Source organism: Mastomys coucha, unplaced genomic scaffold, assembly GCF_008632895.1.
Source record: "Mastomys coucha isolate ucsf_1 unplaced genomic scaffold, UCSF_Mcou_1 pScaffold22, whole genome shotgun sequence".
Taxonomy (NCBI): Eukaryota; Metazoa; Chordata; class Mammalia; order Rodentia; family Muridae; genus Mastomys; species Mastomys coucha.
In genome coordinates, this window is record NW_022196905.1 from 145335161 (window position 1) to 145355038 (window position 19878).

The 19878-nt window shown below is 41.6% G+C and overlaps 1 protein-coding gene across 7 annotated transcripts in view; it reads left to right on the forward strand.

Annotated features, from left to right (window-relative positions):
- The window catches only part of Pds5b (PDS5 cohesin associated factor B), a 138889-nt gene extending 132010 nt beyond the window's left edge, over positions 1 to 6879 (forward strand). For 2 of the 7 annotated variants that reach the window (XM_031338845.1, XM_031338847.1), the window contains exons 33-35: positions 139 to 246; positions 1965 to 2103; positions 4015 to 6674. In XM_031338845.1, the coding sequence (XP_031194705.1) occupies positions 139 to 246; positions 1965 to 2103; positions 4015 to 4050 (283 nt within the window). In that variant the 3' untranslated portion in view covers positions 4051 to 6674. Of the gene's footprint in view, positions 1 to 4; positions 111 to 135; positions 247 to 1964; positions 2104 to 4014 lie in introns of those variants that run through there. The other 5 variants (XM_031338843.1, XM_031338846.1, XM_031338844.1 and 2 more) reach the window with 3 other exon arrangements.
- Positions 6880 to 19878: the final 12999 nt, after the last annotated feature.

Below are 19878 nucleotides of genomic sequence, written 5' to 3' on the forward strand. Positions count from 1 at the left end.
AGAGGTGAGTATGTGCAGTCCTAAACTGGGCACAACAGAGGTGAGTATGTGCAGTCCTAAACTGGGCATCGGTGCAGTAAATCCCATAATGTAAATCAGAATTTGATGCTATCTACATTTGGGTCTTCCCCAAAGCAGAGCAGAATCTCCTGAAACGAGTGCAGTTGAATCCACACAGTCCACACCACAGAAAGGACGAGGAAGACCATCAAAAGTGCCATCACCATCACAACCCCCCAAAAAAATGTAAGTTGTAAATAATATTAAATTTCAAACCAATTTCAAACTATTTTGAAAACTTTTTAAGTTTATAAGCACATTTATTGTTATATTTAAATTCCAAATATTTTGTCCAAATATTATTCAAATATACTAGGTAAGACATTTTTATGAAGTTATCTAGGGAATTAATAGCCCAACTAATATTTGTACTTTTTTTTATAGGTCTAGAGAAGTCTGTATAAATGAATGCCAAATAGTTACATAGTCTTATGGTATACGAACATGCTATTTATGCATCAGCCAGCTTTCCTCATTGCTGCAGGCTACTATTCCTTTTAATCATTCCCCTAGTCAACTTTTTGACACCTGCATCTTTGTGTACTTTAGGATACTTACTCAAATGCATTAATAAGAGAGCATTGAGTTTGTTCAAAATCATCACCACAGCATGAATACCAGCACTATGAGCTGCACACCAGGCTGGGCTATTTCCTGTTATAAAAGTAGAACCATAATATCATGTCCTGTAGTCAGAAATGTCATCTCTTCCTAGGCATGCTCAGAACCTAAGTATATTTTTTCCAGTATAGAAGGATACTTTTTATTTTATCTTGACGGGTTTTTTTTTTCCAGAGCTGGAATAATAACATGTTATAATTTGTCTGATTTTTGTGTTATAACTATAATATAATTGAAAAACATCATCCATGTAATTTCATATGGTGGCACATAACAGACATAGTTCTTGTTCTCCTGAGACTTGCTCTCAAGTGGGCAGACAGTCACTAAGTATTAACATACAGATATGAAACTATAACTCAGATATGTTGTCTGAAAATAGCTTGGGCATTTTAAGAGGATATAGTTAGTAGAAGGAAGTTGGGGAATTTTTCTTTTTGGAATGTGACAGTGAATTACTTGGAACCAATAGGAGAGATAAGCTGAGATGGCTCACTGCATAAAGACACTTATTGCCAAGCCTGACTGCCTGAGTTCAATCCCCAGTACCCACATGGTAGGAGGAAAGAACCAATTCCCTTGAGTGTCCTTTGACTTCCATAGGTTGTCTGTGTGTTCACACACAGTATATAAATACAAAACAAATAGGGCAGAGTAGGGAAAGAATACTATAGGTGAAGTTTCTGAAGTGGGAAAATTTTGGTAAATCCAAGAAACTGGAAAAGGCAAAAAGGTTTACTGGATTGTAACTGTCAAGAATAGATGGGTAGGCCAGAACCATCTGAAGGGATTTACAAGTTTATTCTTGGTTCAGTGCAGGGGTTTGTCTGGGGGTGATGCCATCTGTTCTGTTTTTAAAGGATCATTCTGTAAAGAAAAAGACAAGCTATAGGAATGAGTGGTGGTAGCAATGTCAGGAAAGATGTGTTCATATTCTGGGTTCAGATTTCTCTTTGCACAGTCTGAGATAGAGTGATGGAAAGTACGCTGTTCTCTACTCAGAGGGTGCTCGCCTTGAGCCACTCAGTGAACATTGTGATGAAGAGGAAAGATGAGATAGGCACTGGCTTCACGTTGTTGTGAAGTCTTTTATGGTTATAGTCTTGGTGACACCTTTCTTCCTTTTCTAGAAACTTTGTAAGATTCTAAGTAATGCTTATGGGTCAAGATGAAAATTCATTATCTCATGACATAATTGAGAAAAAAATTCATAAACTGTTTCAGTGAATTGATACACAACTTAATATTGGGATTCTCATTTTATTTTATATATTTTTCTTTAGCCGTGTAGGACGTTCCAAACAGGTAGCTACTAAAGAAAATGATTCAAGTGAAGAAATGGATATGCTTCAGGCCAGCTCTCCTGTCAGTGACGACACGACACAGGAAGGGGCAGAAGAGGAGGACATTTCTGTGGGAAATGTATGTCCTTATTGAAGTGTCATGTATGTGATATTACAAAATGCAAAAATTGAGCCAGTAAATATTTAGTCAGCTCCATTTAACAATTGCTGGTGTCTGTAATTCTAGATATTTATGCCTTTGTTGATTAGTTTGTCATATTATTTTACGTACCAGCTAGGATAATGGAGAAACAACTTTGAGGAGAGCTCAAACTTACTTGAGAAAGATGGGCATTGTAATGCCTAGAGAACTTGTCAGCTGAATACTGAGGAGTCCAAGCATTTTTTTGTTGCCAGTCTAGGCACTGGAATCCTTGAAGTGTGAATTCGTATTTCACCGATGTCTTTGATGGTTCTGAGTCTCATGATAGAAACCAGAAGAAAGCCACACTGAGTAAAAGTGAATCTTGAAGTCAGATCAGCCTTTGGGATTGAGGTGTAAACTTGCTTTGTATGGTTGGCCCCAGTGCTGCTTTTATAGAAGTAGGAGCTGGTTCTTTTCAGAGTCTTCTTTCTTTGAAATAGTAAATGCTATTGCTAGTTACCACATATTTCTTTTATTTATTTATTTACATCCCAAATGTTGCCCCTCCTCCCGGTCTCCTACCACATACTTCTTATTGGGGAAGAATTAACATAAATAGGAGCAGTGTTCCTGATGCATTAATGCTAAAAGTTTAGATCAGCTCAGTCAATTCTTTTCATTTTGTTCTTTGGTCAGTTCCCAGAGTTGGACTCTGTGAACCGATTCTGTTTCATGTGTTCATTGGTTCTGTCCCCAGGGTTTGTTTAGATGAGTCTCAACTAAATCATCTCAAAGCTGGTTTGCTTTGTTTCTTTAGACTTTGAGGAAGGGAATTGGAACCTAAGACTGGATCATCCATGGGAATGGAGAACAGCTGTATGTTAGATTCACTCACTTAAAACCCTGCTCCTTTCCTTCTGTTGATTTATACTGGCCTTGTTTTTTTTTTTTTTTTTTTTTTTTTTTTTTTTATTAGATATTTTCTTTATTAACATGTCATATGATATCTCCTTTCCCAGTTTCCCCTCCAAAGAAAATTAAAAACAACAACAACAACAAAGACAAACCCATATTCCCTCCAACCTCCCCCTGCTTGGCACCCCACCCTCTCCTGCTTACTGGCCCTAACATTCCCCTACACTAGGGCATAGAACTTTAACAGGGCCAAGAGCCTCTCTTCCCATTGATGACCGACTTGACCATCCTCTACTATACATATGCTGCTGAAGCTATTAGTCCCACCATGTGTGCTCTTTGGTTGGTGCTTTAGTCCCTAGGAGCTCTGAAGGTACTAGCTAGTTCATATTGTTGTTTGTCCTAAGGGGCTGTAAGCCCTTCAGCTCCTTCGGTCCTTTCTCTAGCTCCTTCATTGGGGACCCTGTACTCAGTCCAATGGATGGCTGTGAGCCTCTACTTCTGTATTAGTCAGGTACTCTGACCTTGTTTTTGAATCAGAGTTTTAAGCTTCCTTTTGGCCTTGCTAGTAAATGGTATATGTTTGAACTCAGAGTTGTGTAGATGTGTTTCAAGTATTGGGAGCCAAACTCACTAACTTCTGTCCTAAAATGACCCAGTCCTAAAGTCAAGTGTTCTCTCTGCTGCAGAAAGGAAGTAGGAAGGCAATGGATTTGAGAGCAGTTGTTACTCACTGGGGACACTGTGTCTGAATGACTAAACAGTACAGAAGGAGGATAATCTGATGCCTGGGAAAGGCTGCTGTGGGCTTGTCCATATGTAGACACCACAGAGGCCTTAATATCTGGAAAGAGGAAGACAGTTTTAGGAAAAGAAAAGCAAAGAAATTCAGAAATGTGTGAGAATAAAGATTGTTTTAAAAATGATGATTGGTACTTACTCTAAATGTGGATGTACTCACATTGGTCATCTGTTGACTTTTCTCTTCAGGTACGGCGGCGAAGCTCCAAACGAGAGAGACGATGAACATGTCATTAACTTCCATTGTGAAAGCTTTGGAAAAAAAACATTTTTTTGTCAAGTATGAGGCTAAATAAAGCCTTTAATGCACAAAACAGGACTGCCAAAGTGTGGACAGTTGGACTTTTGATGACCATGGATTTGTGGTCACATGCATCAGCCATTCACATAGTGATAACATTGACTCCAGAGTCTTGTGAAATAATTGTCATGTGTGATGGCTGTGTAGACACAAACTAAAGAAGAAACGTGTAAATAATCCTACTCCCCCATTTCTGACTTCTAAAGTGCTTGTATAGCTTTTATCTGCGGCTTTAAATTGACAGTACTCAACTGCTTACTGGATCTATTAATTTGAAAAGCATTTGCTAAGGTGGATCTTAAGCAGTAGTCTGTCAGTGTTTGTATTTGAATTCTCTGCAATTTTACTGTGAAAATTTGTTTTCAACAATTGGTGCCATTTTCTCGATGTCACTATTTGTTGGAGTTAAGTGGTCTCTTCCTGCCCTCTTTGTAGCTCATCTGTGTTTACTCCAGGGCACCTGTCTTCTTCCGAGGTGCTCAAGCATCTGCCAGCACACTAGAATATGCCCCTCTCTGTCTGGGGCACCGTATGGATTGTGAGATAGTCCTGAACTTATCTGATGACTTACACCTCAGTATTGGTCCCAGAATTTTCTGGCCTTTCATGGCAATGAAAATTTTAAGAAAGAGATTTAAAATATTTTAATTTTAAAGAGTGTGTTATAAAATAATGTACTAAATTCTTTATTCCATTCTTTCATCTTTTTTCAGTTTATATTAATCTACTGTATCAATAAAATTCTGTAATTTGAATGGGCTTCTAATAGTCTAGAATGTTATTGTGTATAGATATTACTTCTTGAACATTATGTTCAGAAATGCAAATTATTACACTATAATATAAAATCTGATATATACACATTAGGAAAGTTCTCATTCTCCATAACCATGTAAAGTTAATCAGAAACAAAAAATTTTATTGATGCAGTGTATCTTTATAAATCTGTTCTTGAAAGCCAAGTGTTTTGTATTTTATAGTGAGTTGCATGTTTATGAAAAATTGCTGATCATGAGATGTGCTTTTCTGTAAATTCATACTTAGCCATAGTATATGATAGATGACCCCTTAACATAGTTTTTCATCAAGAGTTTATAATTGTACTTTATTTTGGAGCCAAAAAAATTGTTTTTTGGGGGGAGGGGGGTGCTGGGTGGCGGTGATTTATATCTAGTTTGGGCTGAGACTTTAGGCGCCACACTCACAAACACTGAGAGAGTCCCACTGTATCCAGAACAGGAAAAATGGAAATTTGCCTGGGTTTAATTAGAGGTCTGCAAAGTCTAAAAATGGATTATCAAGGCAGTGCCCTTTACATAGAGTATGAACAGAAATGTATTGGTTGCTACCTTATACTCACCTGAATTAACTTTAGATTTATGGGTGCAGGGTTGTTTTTGCACAGTTGTTAACAATAGAAAAGAAGATGACATTCTGAGTTACCAAGTTTATTATATCAAATAACAGAGCAATTTCATATAATACACCTTTATGTTTAAGGTATGTTTCCAACATTGGATATAATAAATTGGGATGCTATAAAGAAGTGACTATTTTGGAAATGATGTCGTGCTATTTTCTAGTATGTATCGCAAATGATGTGATTATTTTTCTTTTTAATATTTCCTCATGTTTATGAAACACTTTATTTTTTAAAAGATGTTTGAATTATGTCTTAATCCTTCAGTGTTTAACTTTCTTCATTTGCAACAGTGTTGGCACCAGTGGTGATGGGAGGCCTTTGTCTGTCAGAACAGCTAATGCTGGATTATGATACTTTGAATTTTAAATATTTCATTAGCTCAGCTCTCCAAACAATGATGTTTCAATTTCAGCAGTACAGAAGCATGTTTTTAAACTTACGGCATAAGTAATAAAGGATAGCATTGTATTTTTGTCATCAACTAAACTTCATTGGAAATATTTATGAAAATATATGTTTAAAACCATTTTATAAAACAAAAAATTATTATGGAGGCTTTTTTTTTGCATGATCTTAGTTCACCAAACTTCATTGCACATTAATGCTGTGCATCAGTTCATGACAAACATGGTCACTGTAGATTTTTGTTTGTGTTCAATGCCAATGAGTCTGTAATTTTACAACTCACCTGTTCACTTTTTGGGAGGATTATAATGTAAAATTTCCATTTTTTGTGTAGAGAAATAGGTGCAATAATGATCAAAGTTTTTAATGTCCTGAGTCTCCATCTTGGGGGCTTATTACTATGTTTAAACTTAACACTTCATGTACTAATATTTGGAGAACCACATACTTTAAAATAAAGCCAAGTATGTATACAACATTAATTGCTACAGTTGTTAGCACATTGCAGTGGTCATACTCATTTTGAGAATGTGTATACTGTCTGACATTAAGGAACTGTAACAAGCTCATTGTAACAAGCCTACTGTGGAATCTGGTGACTCCCGGGTGAGCCTTGCTTGCTGCAGTGCCACACTAAGCTCTTTCAGTGGTCTCCACTGTGTGTGTAAATTAGACATGTGCTGTAAAACTTGTTCTAGATATTAAAGTTTAAATGACTTTCTACATCTTCTTACAGCTTGCAAGTTTGACTTTTAAAGGTTCCTTTTGCCTACTGGAAGAATATTGGAGATTTAATGATTTGTTTAACTTAGGCATAACTCTCTACCACATAGTATTTTGTTATCAAAGAACAGTTGGTTCTAGATGACCAATTTTCAGACACAGTTTTGGATTTTCTGTGAACTTAAATAAACATAGAAGCTCATGTAATTATATTTTTATGTGACTCAATATATATTTACCAGAGAAAGTCATGTTTTGTGATTTTTAATTTTAGAGTCATTGTTTCCCAGGGACATTTTTCTAAACTTCATGTTTGAACTTTTTATGCAGATTCTTACCTTGAAAAAATTTACTCACAACTAAAGTTAAAGAATTACATAACTGAAAAAAAATTAACGTAAAATTTGAAACTACGGACTATGCAGATATGTTACTGGGAAGTTTTATTTGCTCAGTAAACATGAACCCACTGCATGCCAGTCACTCAGTTTTTATTCAGAATGAAGTTTGATCAAGACAGACTAATCCCCTGCTTTTATGATATTTGCATCGCTTTGGGAGTAAGTGAATTTAAAAAGTTGTGGGAAATGCTATAAATAGCCTGGAAACGGTGACTTGGGAAGAACCTGCTACATAGACAGAAAGGAGTGCAGTTATTCAGAAGTGAGATCTAGAGCTGCCTCGTGCTCAGGACTGTGCTCTCTGTAACTGCAGGGCATCTCGGTCATGCGAGAGTGCTCTTTGTGGCTTGGTTCCCAGATAGCTGCTCAGTGCTACCTGAACTGCTGTTTGGAGTTGTTTCTGTGTTTGTATCCTTATGTTTAATGTGTGTGTCTGTAGGGCTTGTTGATGTGGAGCCCTTCCCTTTATCTAATTGATCCTCTAAAGAGGATAAATCCTTTTGATTAGTTGTAAACTATTAATTAACTCTTGTTTCTCCTGTTGCTTTTTTTCTCCTCCATCTGGCCTTTATTTTCTTAAACCTTTTAGCTCTGTTTGCTTGTTTTATTTGATCTCTTCTAGTAGTTTTTTAGTTCATACTTGGTTATGTTCTTTCATGGTTTCCCTGCAGGTTATAGTAGACATTTGACTTCCCGTAGGCTGGTATTCTGATGCATTCACCACCTTCAGCACAAGTGGGACATTCCTTACAGCTCAACCGTGTGCTACTACTTTGTGCGATAGCCAATGACATACATACATACAGTATGTATGCTTTTGATGGATATAATTTCAATAGCATTGTTGCTTACTGTTCTTTCATGTTTATCTGTACATTTTCTCTTTACCATTCTGTACCTCGTCTCGGTTTATTTTCCTTTAGCATAAAGAGCATTTGAGATTGACTTACTATGTCCTTCTGCTGGCTATTCTATCTGTCCTGTGGAGAAGTCAGCTGAGAATGTCTTTACTCTTTGTAGATTAACCTGGAGGTCTAGAGACTGTGACTTCTGTTTAAGTCCCAGTGCTGTCAGTCTTCAGTCCTGGTGGATGATTCCGATTATCTCTTGAGTCTTTGGGTTTTTTTCACTAACAGAATCTCTTAATTCAAAGTTACTGTTCTTGGCTTCAAACTGATCTCATAATGTCTTTGTCCCACCTCAGCATTGTTCTCAGTGTCTAGCCTGTTGTGAGTACACTGATTCCATCTGCTCCTAGTGGCTGCAGATGTAAGTCCTGCACCTCCAAGTGCTTTGGTCCACTGTCTCTAGATAACTGTGTTCTGTAGTATTTTCATCCATGTTTGTTCCCATCTAGCCAGTCTCCTCCACATTCTGTGTTGGCAGCAGCATCCAAAGCCTGTGTCAAGTCATCTCTTGCTAGGTAGAGAGAAAGGGTACAAACTCAGAAAAGATGAACTTTTCCTGAAGAGAGTGAGGAGAGACACTAAAAATTGTTTCATTAAAAGTGAAGGAGCCTCAGGTTTGTCACAGCATGTTACACTCTGCATATGTCATTGTGCCATACTGTCCTCATTATCACTGAGTGGTTGGACAAAGAACTCTTGATTACATGAAGGAGCGGATCAACGATCATCATATTCTAGAGCTAGTTTTAAAGTGGTGAGGGAAGGTTTGATTGTATTTGTTTTTTTTTTTTTTTTTTTTTTAGAGCCATGTTCTTGTTCCACTATGTCAGATACTAATAAACAAGCATTAGTTGGTTAAATGTTAATAAGTCTCTTATAGTGACAGTATGATTCTCAAACTATGTTGAAAACCTCTGTTTAGTTGAGAGAAGGGCTAAAATACTGGCTATTTTGTTGGATAGGCTACTACCAGTTTGCCTACATGGTTTCCCATGATGCTACAACTGTTAATTATGGGAAACATTTTTCTTTTCTTTTTTTTAAAGATTTATTTATTTATTATATATAAGTACACTGTAGCTGTCTTCAGACACTCAAGAAGAGGGAGTCAGATCTCGTTATGGATGGTTGTAAGCCACCATGTGGTTGCTGGGATTTGAACTCAGGGACCTTCGGAAGAGCAGTCTGTGCTCTTAACCACTGAGCCATCTCTCCAGCCCCGGGAAACATTTTTCAAGTAAAGAAACCAGTACTTGAGTTGATGAGTCCAGTGGTCCCACAGTAGATACAGTCTGAACTAGGCTGCTTTTATAAGATGCCAACTTCTTGGAAGATGGAAGAGCAGAGTTAACAGTTCTTCTACCAGTGTTGCTAGCTGTATTCATTCTGTTTTCAGCTACCCTTCCCCCTGGATGCTTACATACAGCCGGTATAAAAACTATGGGAAAAGTGGGAATACCATGAGCACCCGGTGCATGGTATACTGGTTACTTTTTTGTTACTTTAACAATATCTAACAAAAGACAGGAAGAGTTTATTTTGGATATAAACATATACCTACATTGGAGTGAAGAAGTCAGGGAAGCAGGCATCTTCATGGTGAAGGAAGTGTTGAGACTCCTCTCTTCAGAGATACCGTAGTGGGTCAGGAAACAGGCTGGGCAATTGATTTTCAAGGCCCTTTGGCCACCAGAGAGTCAGACCCTCTAACTAGACCTCACCTTCTGAAGGTCACTACTTCCCAAAACCACACAAACAGCAGGGGGCCAGATATTCAAACATGAGTCTCTGGCCCACTATACCGAAATCACAACATACTACTTCTGCCTGCTTAGGTTTATGGTCCTCTCATAATATAGAAAGGTGTACAATCTAACTTCTGAAGTCCTAATGTTGATCAAAAGTTCAAAGTCTCTTCTGAGAATAAGGACAGTCTCTTAACTGAGTCCTTAAGAAATGAAAGTCCAAGTTAGCATGCATGCAACATAGGAGAAGGCAGAATAAGGCAGCATTCCATAAAGGAAATATGGGAGAGCAATAAATAGACCAAAGCAAGACCAGGACACAGCAGGTCAAATACCAAACCCTACAGTTCCTTGTCCCCACACCAGGTGGGATCATTGTGCTCTTGCAGGCTGTGATGGCTCTCACCTCTCAACTGTAGCACACTTGACCTCTCTTGGGTTGTCTCCACTTGGGGCCCATTGTTTTACTCTGTGAATGCTCTTGTTGGGGTCTCCACTGTAACTCAGACTTCTCTAGACCTCTTGGCTTCCTTGCCAAGAATCAGATCTTCCCACATGATGCCTGCCCTCAGGCTTCATAAGACCTTGGCCCAAGCTTCCATAACCTCTTAACTCATTCCTAACCTATACACCACCATGTAGATAAGACACCAAGTTCTGCTCCTTAAAATATAGCCTAGTTCCTCTCTGTGCAGCCAGTAAGCACCTGCCTAGCTAATCATAGGCAGTTTTCCAATAGGGAAGGTTGGAGCCTTTGATGGATAGGGCCTTTACCGAGTGCACTGTGGGCCGTTTTTCTTTAATGGCATTAGTTACAGCTCCATTGTTAAGTGTCTGCCCTTGTCCACAACCTTAACGGTGGCTATAAACCTTTCCCTAGCAAATTACAGTTTTTATATCTTTGTGCTCTTGCTGTAGTTCATAAGAACTAACACATAAGATCAGTAACCACATCATAGACTTTCTTCTGCCAAGCAACTCAGTCCATGACTTTTTAACTCAGCATCAGTCAGAATTACAGGGCATGATCCGAATGCAGCCAGATGTTTTGCAGTAATGAATAGGAATGCTCTCTAGCTCAATTCCTATAGAGCACTTGTTCTCAACCTTCCTAATGCTGGGACCTTTTAATGCCCTCGTGTGTGGTGATTCCAACCATAAGATTATTTTTTTTTGCTACTTCATAACTAGTTTTGCTATTGTTAGGAATCATAATGTAACTATGACATGCAGGACATCTGATATGCAACTCCCATGAAAGGGTCATTCAACCCTGCAAGAGGATCGTGACCCAAGGGTTGAGAGCCACTTCTCTAGGGCCTCTGTCTCTCTCTGAACCCTCATGAGGTGGACCTTCTGCTGCTATTTACTTGCCATGCTAATCCTTTAAAGCCTCACTGAAATGACCTATTTGCATGTTTGGGTTTCTCCACAGCCTGCTGCTCCATCCTCTTCAACATTTCTCCTAGGAACATTTCTAAGAGGCTAAGGACTACATGGTCAGGTTTATGAAGCAATGACCCTATTTCTTGATACCAGTCATGTGTACTGGTAGCATCTTATTTCTGTAACAGGATATCTGATGAAAGCAATGTAAGGGAGGGAGGGCTTTTGTTCAGTTTGGTGTTCTGGCTCACAGATCAAGAGGCTCCAAGTCCACAGCAGGGGATGTGGCTCCCTGACAGTAGAGCATTCAACTAGGACTCCATGTTTGGGCAGAAGAGGAAGCAGAGCCTTGCTGTAAACCTCCCTTCCACTCTCACCCTGAGTCCTGTCTTCTAGGTAGGCCCCTTCTCCCCAATACTCCAAAGCAGTGCTCCCAGAGACCACGCGCAGAGACACATGCACATGCTGAGGACATTTGACATCTTACACATAGCATCTGAACATCAGTGGCTTTGTTCTTTGGGGAATGGAGACCAGTTTGGCTGAAGCAAGTTTATGCAGTAGAGTAATTTACTTGGAAAACTGGCTTAACAGAACATTGAGAGGGGGACTTTTGGGGGGAGTTTAAACAGGAAGAAGGCACAGTGGCAGCTTCTTAAAGTAGAAGAACGAGAGTGTGGAGCTGAGGAACGTTATAGAGATTTGTCACAAATTAGGAGACAAAACTGGGCAGTGCAGTTAGATAGCTATCATACAGAACAGCTTACCTACTTCAACGCCTGTCCTTGGAAGCTCTTTGCAAATAGAAATTGCTAAGGCCAAGTTCTCCAGTATTCAAATGGCAAATGCTGTGTGTATTGGGGAACTTTAAACAAAACCTAGAGGCAACTCAGAGGGAAATAGGAAAATAACACATGAGATGAAAATGTTGATGTTTTTATTGATATCTGCTTTTTTTTAAAGGTAAGACACAGTTACTGACCCTTCCATTTGTTTTGCTTTGTTTTGTTTTGTTTTGTTTGTTTTTCAAGACAGGGTTTCTCTGTGTAACTCAGAGATCTGCCTGCATCTGTCTCTGGAGTGCTGAGATTGGACAGTGTGTGCCACCACCACTGCTCAGGCAATACCTGTCCTACTTTTCCTTCATACTCTTGAAAAGAGGTTTCCGTTGGCACACTAGTGCACTATGTCTTTTGTAGACACTACATGGCATTGCTTGGGAAGGCCATGATTATTGCCACTGTTCTGAGGCCAGCTGTGTGCTGGCCCTGTGTGAAATAGTGCTCACTCGTGACTCTTGTGCTGGTCCTGTTCAGGGGCCTGGAGAGAGCCTTTGAAGTAATTATATATGTGTCCAAATTGCTTTAGAAAAAGCCTAGCACTGTTTGTGTTTTGCTAATTCTGTGGTGCAGATACTAGTTAGTTCATTCATTTGTCACTAAAACAGAACAGCTTTGTCACCTCTTTAAAAATTAATTTTCTGTGATACATATATTTCCTGTTTCTGACTTTGCCCAAGTCTTTATTTTTTTTAGTCAATTTTTTTTTTTTTTTTATTAAGGATGGGTTTTGAATTTTAGCCAGTCATACCTTTTGTCTTACTTTTCTGTGAAGAGACACCATGACTGACTAAGGCATCTTATGGAAGTACAAGTTTCAGAGGGTGAGTACATGGTCATCGTGTCAGGCAGCATGGCAGCAGACAAGCAGGGATGGCGCTGGGAGCAGAAGCAGTCCACTAATAGAGACCTGAGAGTAGCATACGCTGGCGAACCTCAAGGCCTGTCGCCAGTGACGTCGTCCTGCATACCTCCAACGAGGTCACCCCTCCCCCTCCTAGTCCTTCTCAAGCAGTTGCATCAACTGGGGACCAAACATTCAAACCAATGAGCCTATGGGAGTCTTCTAATTCAGACACCATACCTTGTGGTACTACATTTCCTATCTTTAGACAGTATGGTTTGAGTTTGTATATATATATGCTGTGTGAGTGTATCATCTTCCTGGGAGTCTTTGCATACTAAGTTTTCTTCCAGCATAGAATTTTTTTTTCCTTCTTGTGCATGCTATAGAAATGTTTGCTTTTTTAATTTGTTTGAGATGCTGGAGATCAAACACAGTCTGCATGCTAAATTAAGGAGTGGTCTGCCACTGAACCACATTCCCAATCCCCCACCCCTAATTTGACTCTACTTCGAGAAAAACAAAACTTACAACATTGTCTAGATGGCCCAGAACTGACTGTTTTCCAGGCAAACCTTGAATTTGAAATCTCCCTGCATCAATCATCCTCCGTGGTCTCTTAGTGTGACTCAGCACCACCCAGCCCTGTGTCAATCATTCGTGGTCTCTCAGTGTGACTCAGCACCATCCAGCCAGCTTAGAGTCCGTCCTGTCGCTGTGCCTGCAGCTTTCATTTTTATGTTTATTATAAGATTGAAAAATACTGTAGCTCTTTAAGTTACTTAATTGAGGGACTGTTTGCACATTGCATGTCACTGACACAGTTCTGGGAACTGAGTCTCCCTATGCCTCAGTTTCTTTCTGAACTTGTCATTAATCTCTTTGTGCCTATGTCACCCTTACCTTCTTACATCTATGTGGTATGTTTCAATACTTAACACAAGAAGTGTTTATGTCTTGAGTTTTAAAATCCCTGGGTGATTCTTAGCTAGTCTTGGTCTTTTTTCAGACAACTCAGCTTGCCAACTTCCATTTTGAAGATCCTGGCAGTGCCTTTAGAAAACGCCTCCCATATATAAACTACTTTGCAAAAGATGAAAATAAATTGTTGGTTTTGGTTTTTGTTTTGCTTTTGTTGTCTTGTTTTGTTTTTGAGACAGGGTTTCTCTGGGTAGCCTTGGCTAGCCTTGTACTCATTTTGTGGTTCAGGTTGGCCTTGAACTCAGAGATCTACCATCCTCTGCCTCCCCAAGCACTGGGATTAAAGGCATGCTCTGCCACCACCCTGCTAACACTGAAACATGGTTATGCTAGCCTCTGAGGGGGCAGTCATGGGGTGTGATGTGGGTGTCATAGACAGGAGTTTCTCCCACTGCCCTGCATTATACGAGCTTCTCTGAGGAGGTCTGAGAGTTGCGCTGATCTGTGCTTTGCCTGATACTTTACATTGGGCCAAGATCCTATGGTTGGGCTCACCAGCCACAGGGACGAACCTACTAGTATTAGTCTAAAAATGTTCTGTCCTTATTTTAGTATTGGTGTATTCCAGGATTGGGTAGTCTAGAATGAACTGGGAGATCTGTCTGTAGTTTTCTGTGAAATTGTATCATGTAGGGTTGTTTCTTTAAGATTGCACATCATGATTTTTTTTATCAAAGAATATTTTATAAAGCCAAGAATAGTATAATAAACACTCACGTCTCATGCCCTAATTTAAAAACTGTTAGCCTTTTGCTCTTTGTTTTAGTTTGCACAAACTCTGCCTCTGTGTCTCCCCATTCCCTGTAGGTGAGCAATAAAATCTCTCTCTCAGAAACTTTTAACAAAATGTTTTATTTTTGTTGTTTTGGGTTTTTTTTTGTTTTTTCGAGACAGGGTTTCTCTGAGTAGCTCTGGCTGTCCTGGAACTCACTCTGTAGACCAGGCTGGCCTTGAACTCAGAAATCTGCCTGCCTCTGCCTCACAAGTGCTGGGATTGAAGGTGTGCGCCACCACTACCCAGCTCACTTCTCTGTTTTTAAGAACTTATATGTGTTAATGAAAGAAAATGCTAAGAAGTGCAGCTATTGCTTATAGCCACTCTGCATTCTCTTGTCACTTAAACTCAGAAATACTGTGTGTGGGTCCTCATGCCTCTTTCTAGCTCCATTTTACATGTTTTCAGACTATTTAGCCCAGTTTGTTTTAAATTGTCATAGAAAATACCTAAGTTTTTAAGTTTGTATTGAGATGTTGCTGTCAAAGCATGTGTCATACGTAAACTCAGTGATGGGGTCATTGGTCCGGCAATCTTGCCCACTTGTAGGTAAGAGGGTGATAGTCCTTGAAGCATTTCTCTTGAAGGAAAGAATAGAAATGCATGTGTCACTATTTTCCTCCTTGCTATAACAGAATACTTGACAAAGGCAACTGAAGGATGGGAGGAGTTTGTGGTTTCCACATCTTTGGGCAGACAAAATGGGAGGTGTTAGGTAGCCTAAGATGGGGCCCTGGTAAGGCAGGATGAGGCTGAAGAGGTAGGGGTTGGTTCCCAAACTCCTCGGGTTGTCTAGTCACCACTGGGAACATTGTAGTCAGGAATGAGGCAGAGCCATGTGGGCTGCAATGATGAGCCTGGGGGTAAGGGAGCTGGTGGCAGGGAGGGGAACTCCTGCTCAGCTCAGGATAGCTTAGCTAAGGGCTGAGTGTCTGAGAGTGTGGAGGGGCCTTCTGTGGGAGACTTTAGCAGTTCTGTATGATGAAGGCTTCCCCCCATGGTGGTTCTTGATGAAAAAGACAGTCCTTGCTTGTTCAAAATGTTTGTTCATTGTTCATCATGGAAAATGGGTGCATACAACTTACTCAGGGTGGACCAGAGATGAAATACCTTTTGCAGGAAGGAATGTCTGGGAAGGGAAGCTTATTGGCTAAACCCTCCGGCTGGCCCATCTAGACATCTCATTGGCTTGGAGAACTCTGTGCTATATGACCAGTGGTCATGATCCTCCTGTGGGATATCGTGGTCACGTGCTCCAGGACAGGAACGGGGTTAGGAGCAGATGAAACACCTACCAGTCTTAGATATGAGAATACCGGGGTTTCTGAACCTGTTCCACTTGCCCCACAGGGGTTCTTTTGCAGTTGGCAGGACTGTCATGACAGCAAGAGTAGCTCTTGCCGGGTGGTGGTGGCACATGCCTTTAATCCCAGCACTTAGGAGGCAGAGGCAGGTGGATTTCTGATATCGAGGCCAGCCTGGTCTACAGAGTGAGGTCCAGGATAGCCAGGGCTACACAGAGAAACCCTGTCTCAAAAAACCAAAAAAAAAAAAAAAAAGAGTAGCTCTAGCTCTAGCAGCAGGAGTGTGAGGTCACATTGCATCCACAGTAGGAAGTGCAGAGATGATTGTTGCTGCTCTGTTTCATTCAGTGGCTGACTCTAGCCTACACTCAGGGTTGAGTCTCTTAACCTTCCTGGAAATGCCCTCACCAACGTGCCTAGAGGTATGTCTCTGAGGTGACTCCTTGACATCTCAACAGATAACTGAGAGTATTCGTGCCGCTGTGTTCTGGTGGCCACCCTTGGTGTTTCTCAGACCCCAGACATTTGCACGTGACCCCGGCTGCAGTTGCTCTTACCTATTGATTTTATTTCCTGTTTACATAGTCTCAGTTCACGATGCTAACCAAACTCGAAACTGAGTCTGTGGAGGTTTGAATGAGAATTGCCCTCACAGACTCACTTGTATGAATGCTTGGCCCCTAGGGAAGTGCGTTATTAGGAGGTGTGGCCTTGTTGGAGTAGGTGTGGCTTTGTTGGAGGTCTTATATGCTCACGCCAGAGCTGGTGTGACATTCTCCTGCTGCTGCCTCAGGTAGAGCTCTCAGCTCCACCGTGCCTGCCTGCATGCTGCCGCATTTCCCTTTGTAAGAGTCGCCGTGGTGTCTCTTGGCAGCGATAGAAACCTTAAGACAGAGACCAAGCATCACTTTCACTGTCTGCTTACAACCCGTATTTGCTTATTTACCTTATGGTTCCAGAGGAATAAGAGGCCCATCATGGTGAGGAGGTGTGGCAGCAGTGGCAGCCAGAGCAGAAGCAGAAGTTCACTTACTGAGCCATAGCGCGAAGCAGAGAGAGTGAACTGGACATGGTACCGAGCCTTCGTTTTCAAATCCCACCCCGACTGACCTACTCCTTCGACAAGGTCACACCTCCTAAGCCTCCTAAGCAGCAGCAGCAACTGCAAATGCCTGGGACTGTTGGGAGATGTCAAACTCAACTCACCCACTAAGCTTTTCCTTTTAGATCAGGCGTGTAGTGCACGCCTTTAATCTCATCCGCTAAGGAGGCACACACGGACAGATCCCTGTGACTCTGACACCAGCTGGGTCTACATAGGGAATGCCGAGCCAGCCTAATACAGAGCAACAGACTGAGGACCTGCCCAATGGGCTGACCAGCTGACATACCACACAAGCCCAGATCATGGCCTTCGAGTTGGCCCATTGGTAAACTGCTGGAGCTTGCGCAGGGACTGGTTCATCAGATCCAAAGGAGCCAGGATCTCCATGACGCAGAGCACTAACAGGCTATCCAAGAGGAGTCTCAGTGAGGATCCAATATTGATGGTGCAGCAGAAGCCCGAAGCCTAGAACCGCATTGCAATGCACATGTGCAAGAAAAGAAGTATGGACAAAACAGTAGGCTGTGTGACACACTGTGTGACACACTACAGCTTCCATAACAGGAAGTGTGTGGGGGTGCAAGAGCAGAGGGGCAGAGGGCAGTATGAGGGGAAGATGAATAGGATTGAGGTACATGTGTGTGATTCTGCACAAAGAATCAATAAAAAGTTAAAGGTACACCGCCTCCCCCACACACAAACAAAACAAAACAAGCTGGTTTATCTTTTTCGTGACTCAAGTGTTTACACTATAAACCGGGATATGACTTTTAAAAGCCCTTCTCAGAGCAGAAGTTGACTGAACTTCACAGCAAATGCATCTTTTCCAGGCGTGATCTCCCAACTCACACTGGGGCACTCTCCACCCATGCCTTGTGTTTCCAGTGACCTCATGTCCCTGGTCTCTTCCTGCCCAAATTGCTCCCATCTACCATTACCATAGCCATTTCCATGGCACTGCAGCCCCTGAAAGCAAAAGAACTAGAGGAAGCAGAAAACTGTATATTCTATAGAACAAACAAAAACAAAAAGCCAAGCAAACAAACAAACGGAACCAGCCCTGGATTCGTACCATAAATGAGGAAGAATATTTGCCAAGTAATTGAGCCTAAACCAAGTGAACCCCCAAAACAGTTGCAATAGGTGGCTCAAGCTTGGAAAGGAAATCTGAAAATGTCGCCACGGTGAAAACCTCATGTGAGGACACCGTTCACATCCCTTGTGACAAGTGACACAGGATTGAAGGGGACCTTGGTAAATCGCTTATCTTTTCTCCAGAGAAGGAGAGCTGAGAGGGGAGTTGCAGCTGCATGCCTCAGTTGCAGCTGTCTACTGAATTCAGCTGAGAGAGAAGCATCGGATGGATCTCTGGGGGAACTCCGGAAGCAGGGCTGGCCTCCTGCTCTGTAGGACTGATGCAAAAACTGAGCACTGATGTGCCCCACCACCTTGGAAAAGCCAACTTGAAACTGCCAGCAGCTTCATGCTACCAGTTGTGAAACTCCTACAGTGCTCTGGATGTTATAAATGGCAGGCCTGGGTGGAGTTTTCATTCTCAGAAGACGAATTAAGGTAGAAATGAGTCGTTAGGGGGACTGTGAATAGTCACCCTAACCCGACATCTGTATCCTTCATACCTTCACTATCCCTTCCTCCCCTGGAAAAAGGATGCAGAATAAGAAACAGTCAAGAGAAGACAATGAATAAAGGACAGTGTCAGGGAAGAGTTTACCCTAGATGTTTATCCTCAGAGAATTAGAGGACTTAGGTTCTGGAAAAGAATTTGCAGACATGATTGTGAGACTGAGCAAGCTCAGTCTCAAGTAGAGCTGAGAGCAAGGCAAGGATCAAAATAAGGCCTGCTATGTTAAGTCCTGTGCCTACAAAGCAACAAACACCCTCTTCCAACCTTTGTGGGCACCCACACTCATGTGGTGTCTATACCCACCCACAAGAAATAACCTCCCCCAACCAGGGTTTTCTAGTATAGCCCTGGCTATCCTGGAATTAACTATGTAGACCAGGCTGACCTTGAACCCAGAAATCCTCCTGCCTCTGCCTCCCCAAGTACTTGGACTCTAAAACCTAATTGCTTGGGCAAATTTTCTGATGTTCCCAGTTGTGTGTGTGTGTGTGTGTGTGTGTCAGGGTTAGGGGGCCTTGTTAGCCTACTCTATGTAGGAGGTCCAGAGCAGCCAGGGCCACATAATGAAATCCTGCCTCAAAACAGAAACAAACACACACACACAGAGAAAACAACAACAAACAAACTCCTAAGGGTTGCAGCGCCAACAGACTACCTACATGTAAGAACACACTTTGTTGGGCTCTATTTGGCCCTGGCTTGGGCCTTGAGGACAAACCTGAGCCTGGCTTGAGTTTTGTAAACTGTCTCACTCATTTCCTTTCCGTACTGGAGTGACTCAGCATAACCTGCTTAAGCCTGCCTTTGCCTAGATCCTGCTGACATAGAGTAACTTTGTTGGCTCCTTCAGTCACCCCATACTCCTAGTCAACTTTCCCCTCCCCCTATGTCATCTTACCCCAGCTGAAAACTCCACCTCCTCTCTCAGCCCTATATAAGAGAAAGGATTGATACATAAAAACGAGTTCCTGCTTTGACAGACTCCCTGAGTTATTCTCCGGAGGCAGGAGGAGATCCGAGCTGCGAGCTCTCTCCCTCTCGCCTGGTTCTGTCAGCAGAGAGCCTGCCCGGCAACACTTGGCACTTACTTAAAAGAAGCATTGCTGGTGCTTTTCAAGCCGGTCACTGTGGCTAGAGCATAGTAACTGGGGGAGAGCTGTGTGCTCCCTGAACCCGACTGCAGCATGGACACAGGCCCTTGGCAGTCAGAAGGATGAAGCCTTACCCTAGGCAAAAGTGCAGAGGACCCTCTGGCTGCTTTGCTGGGG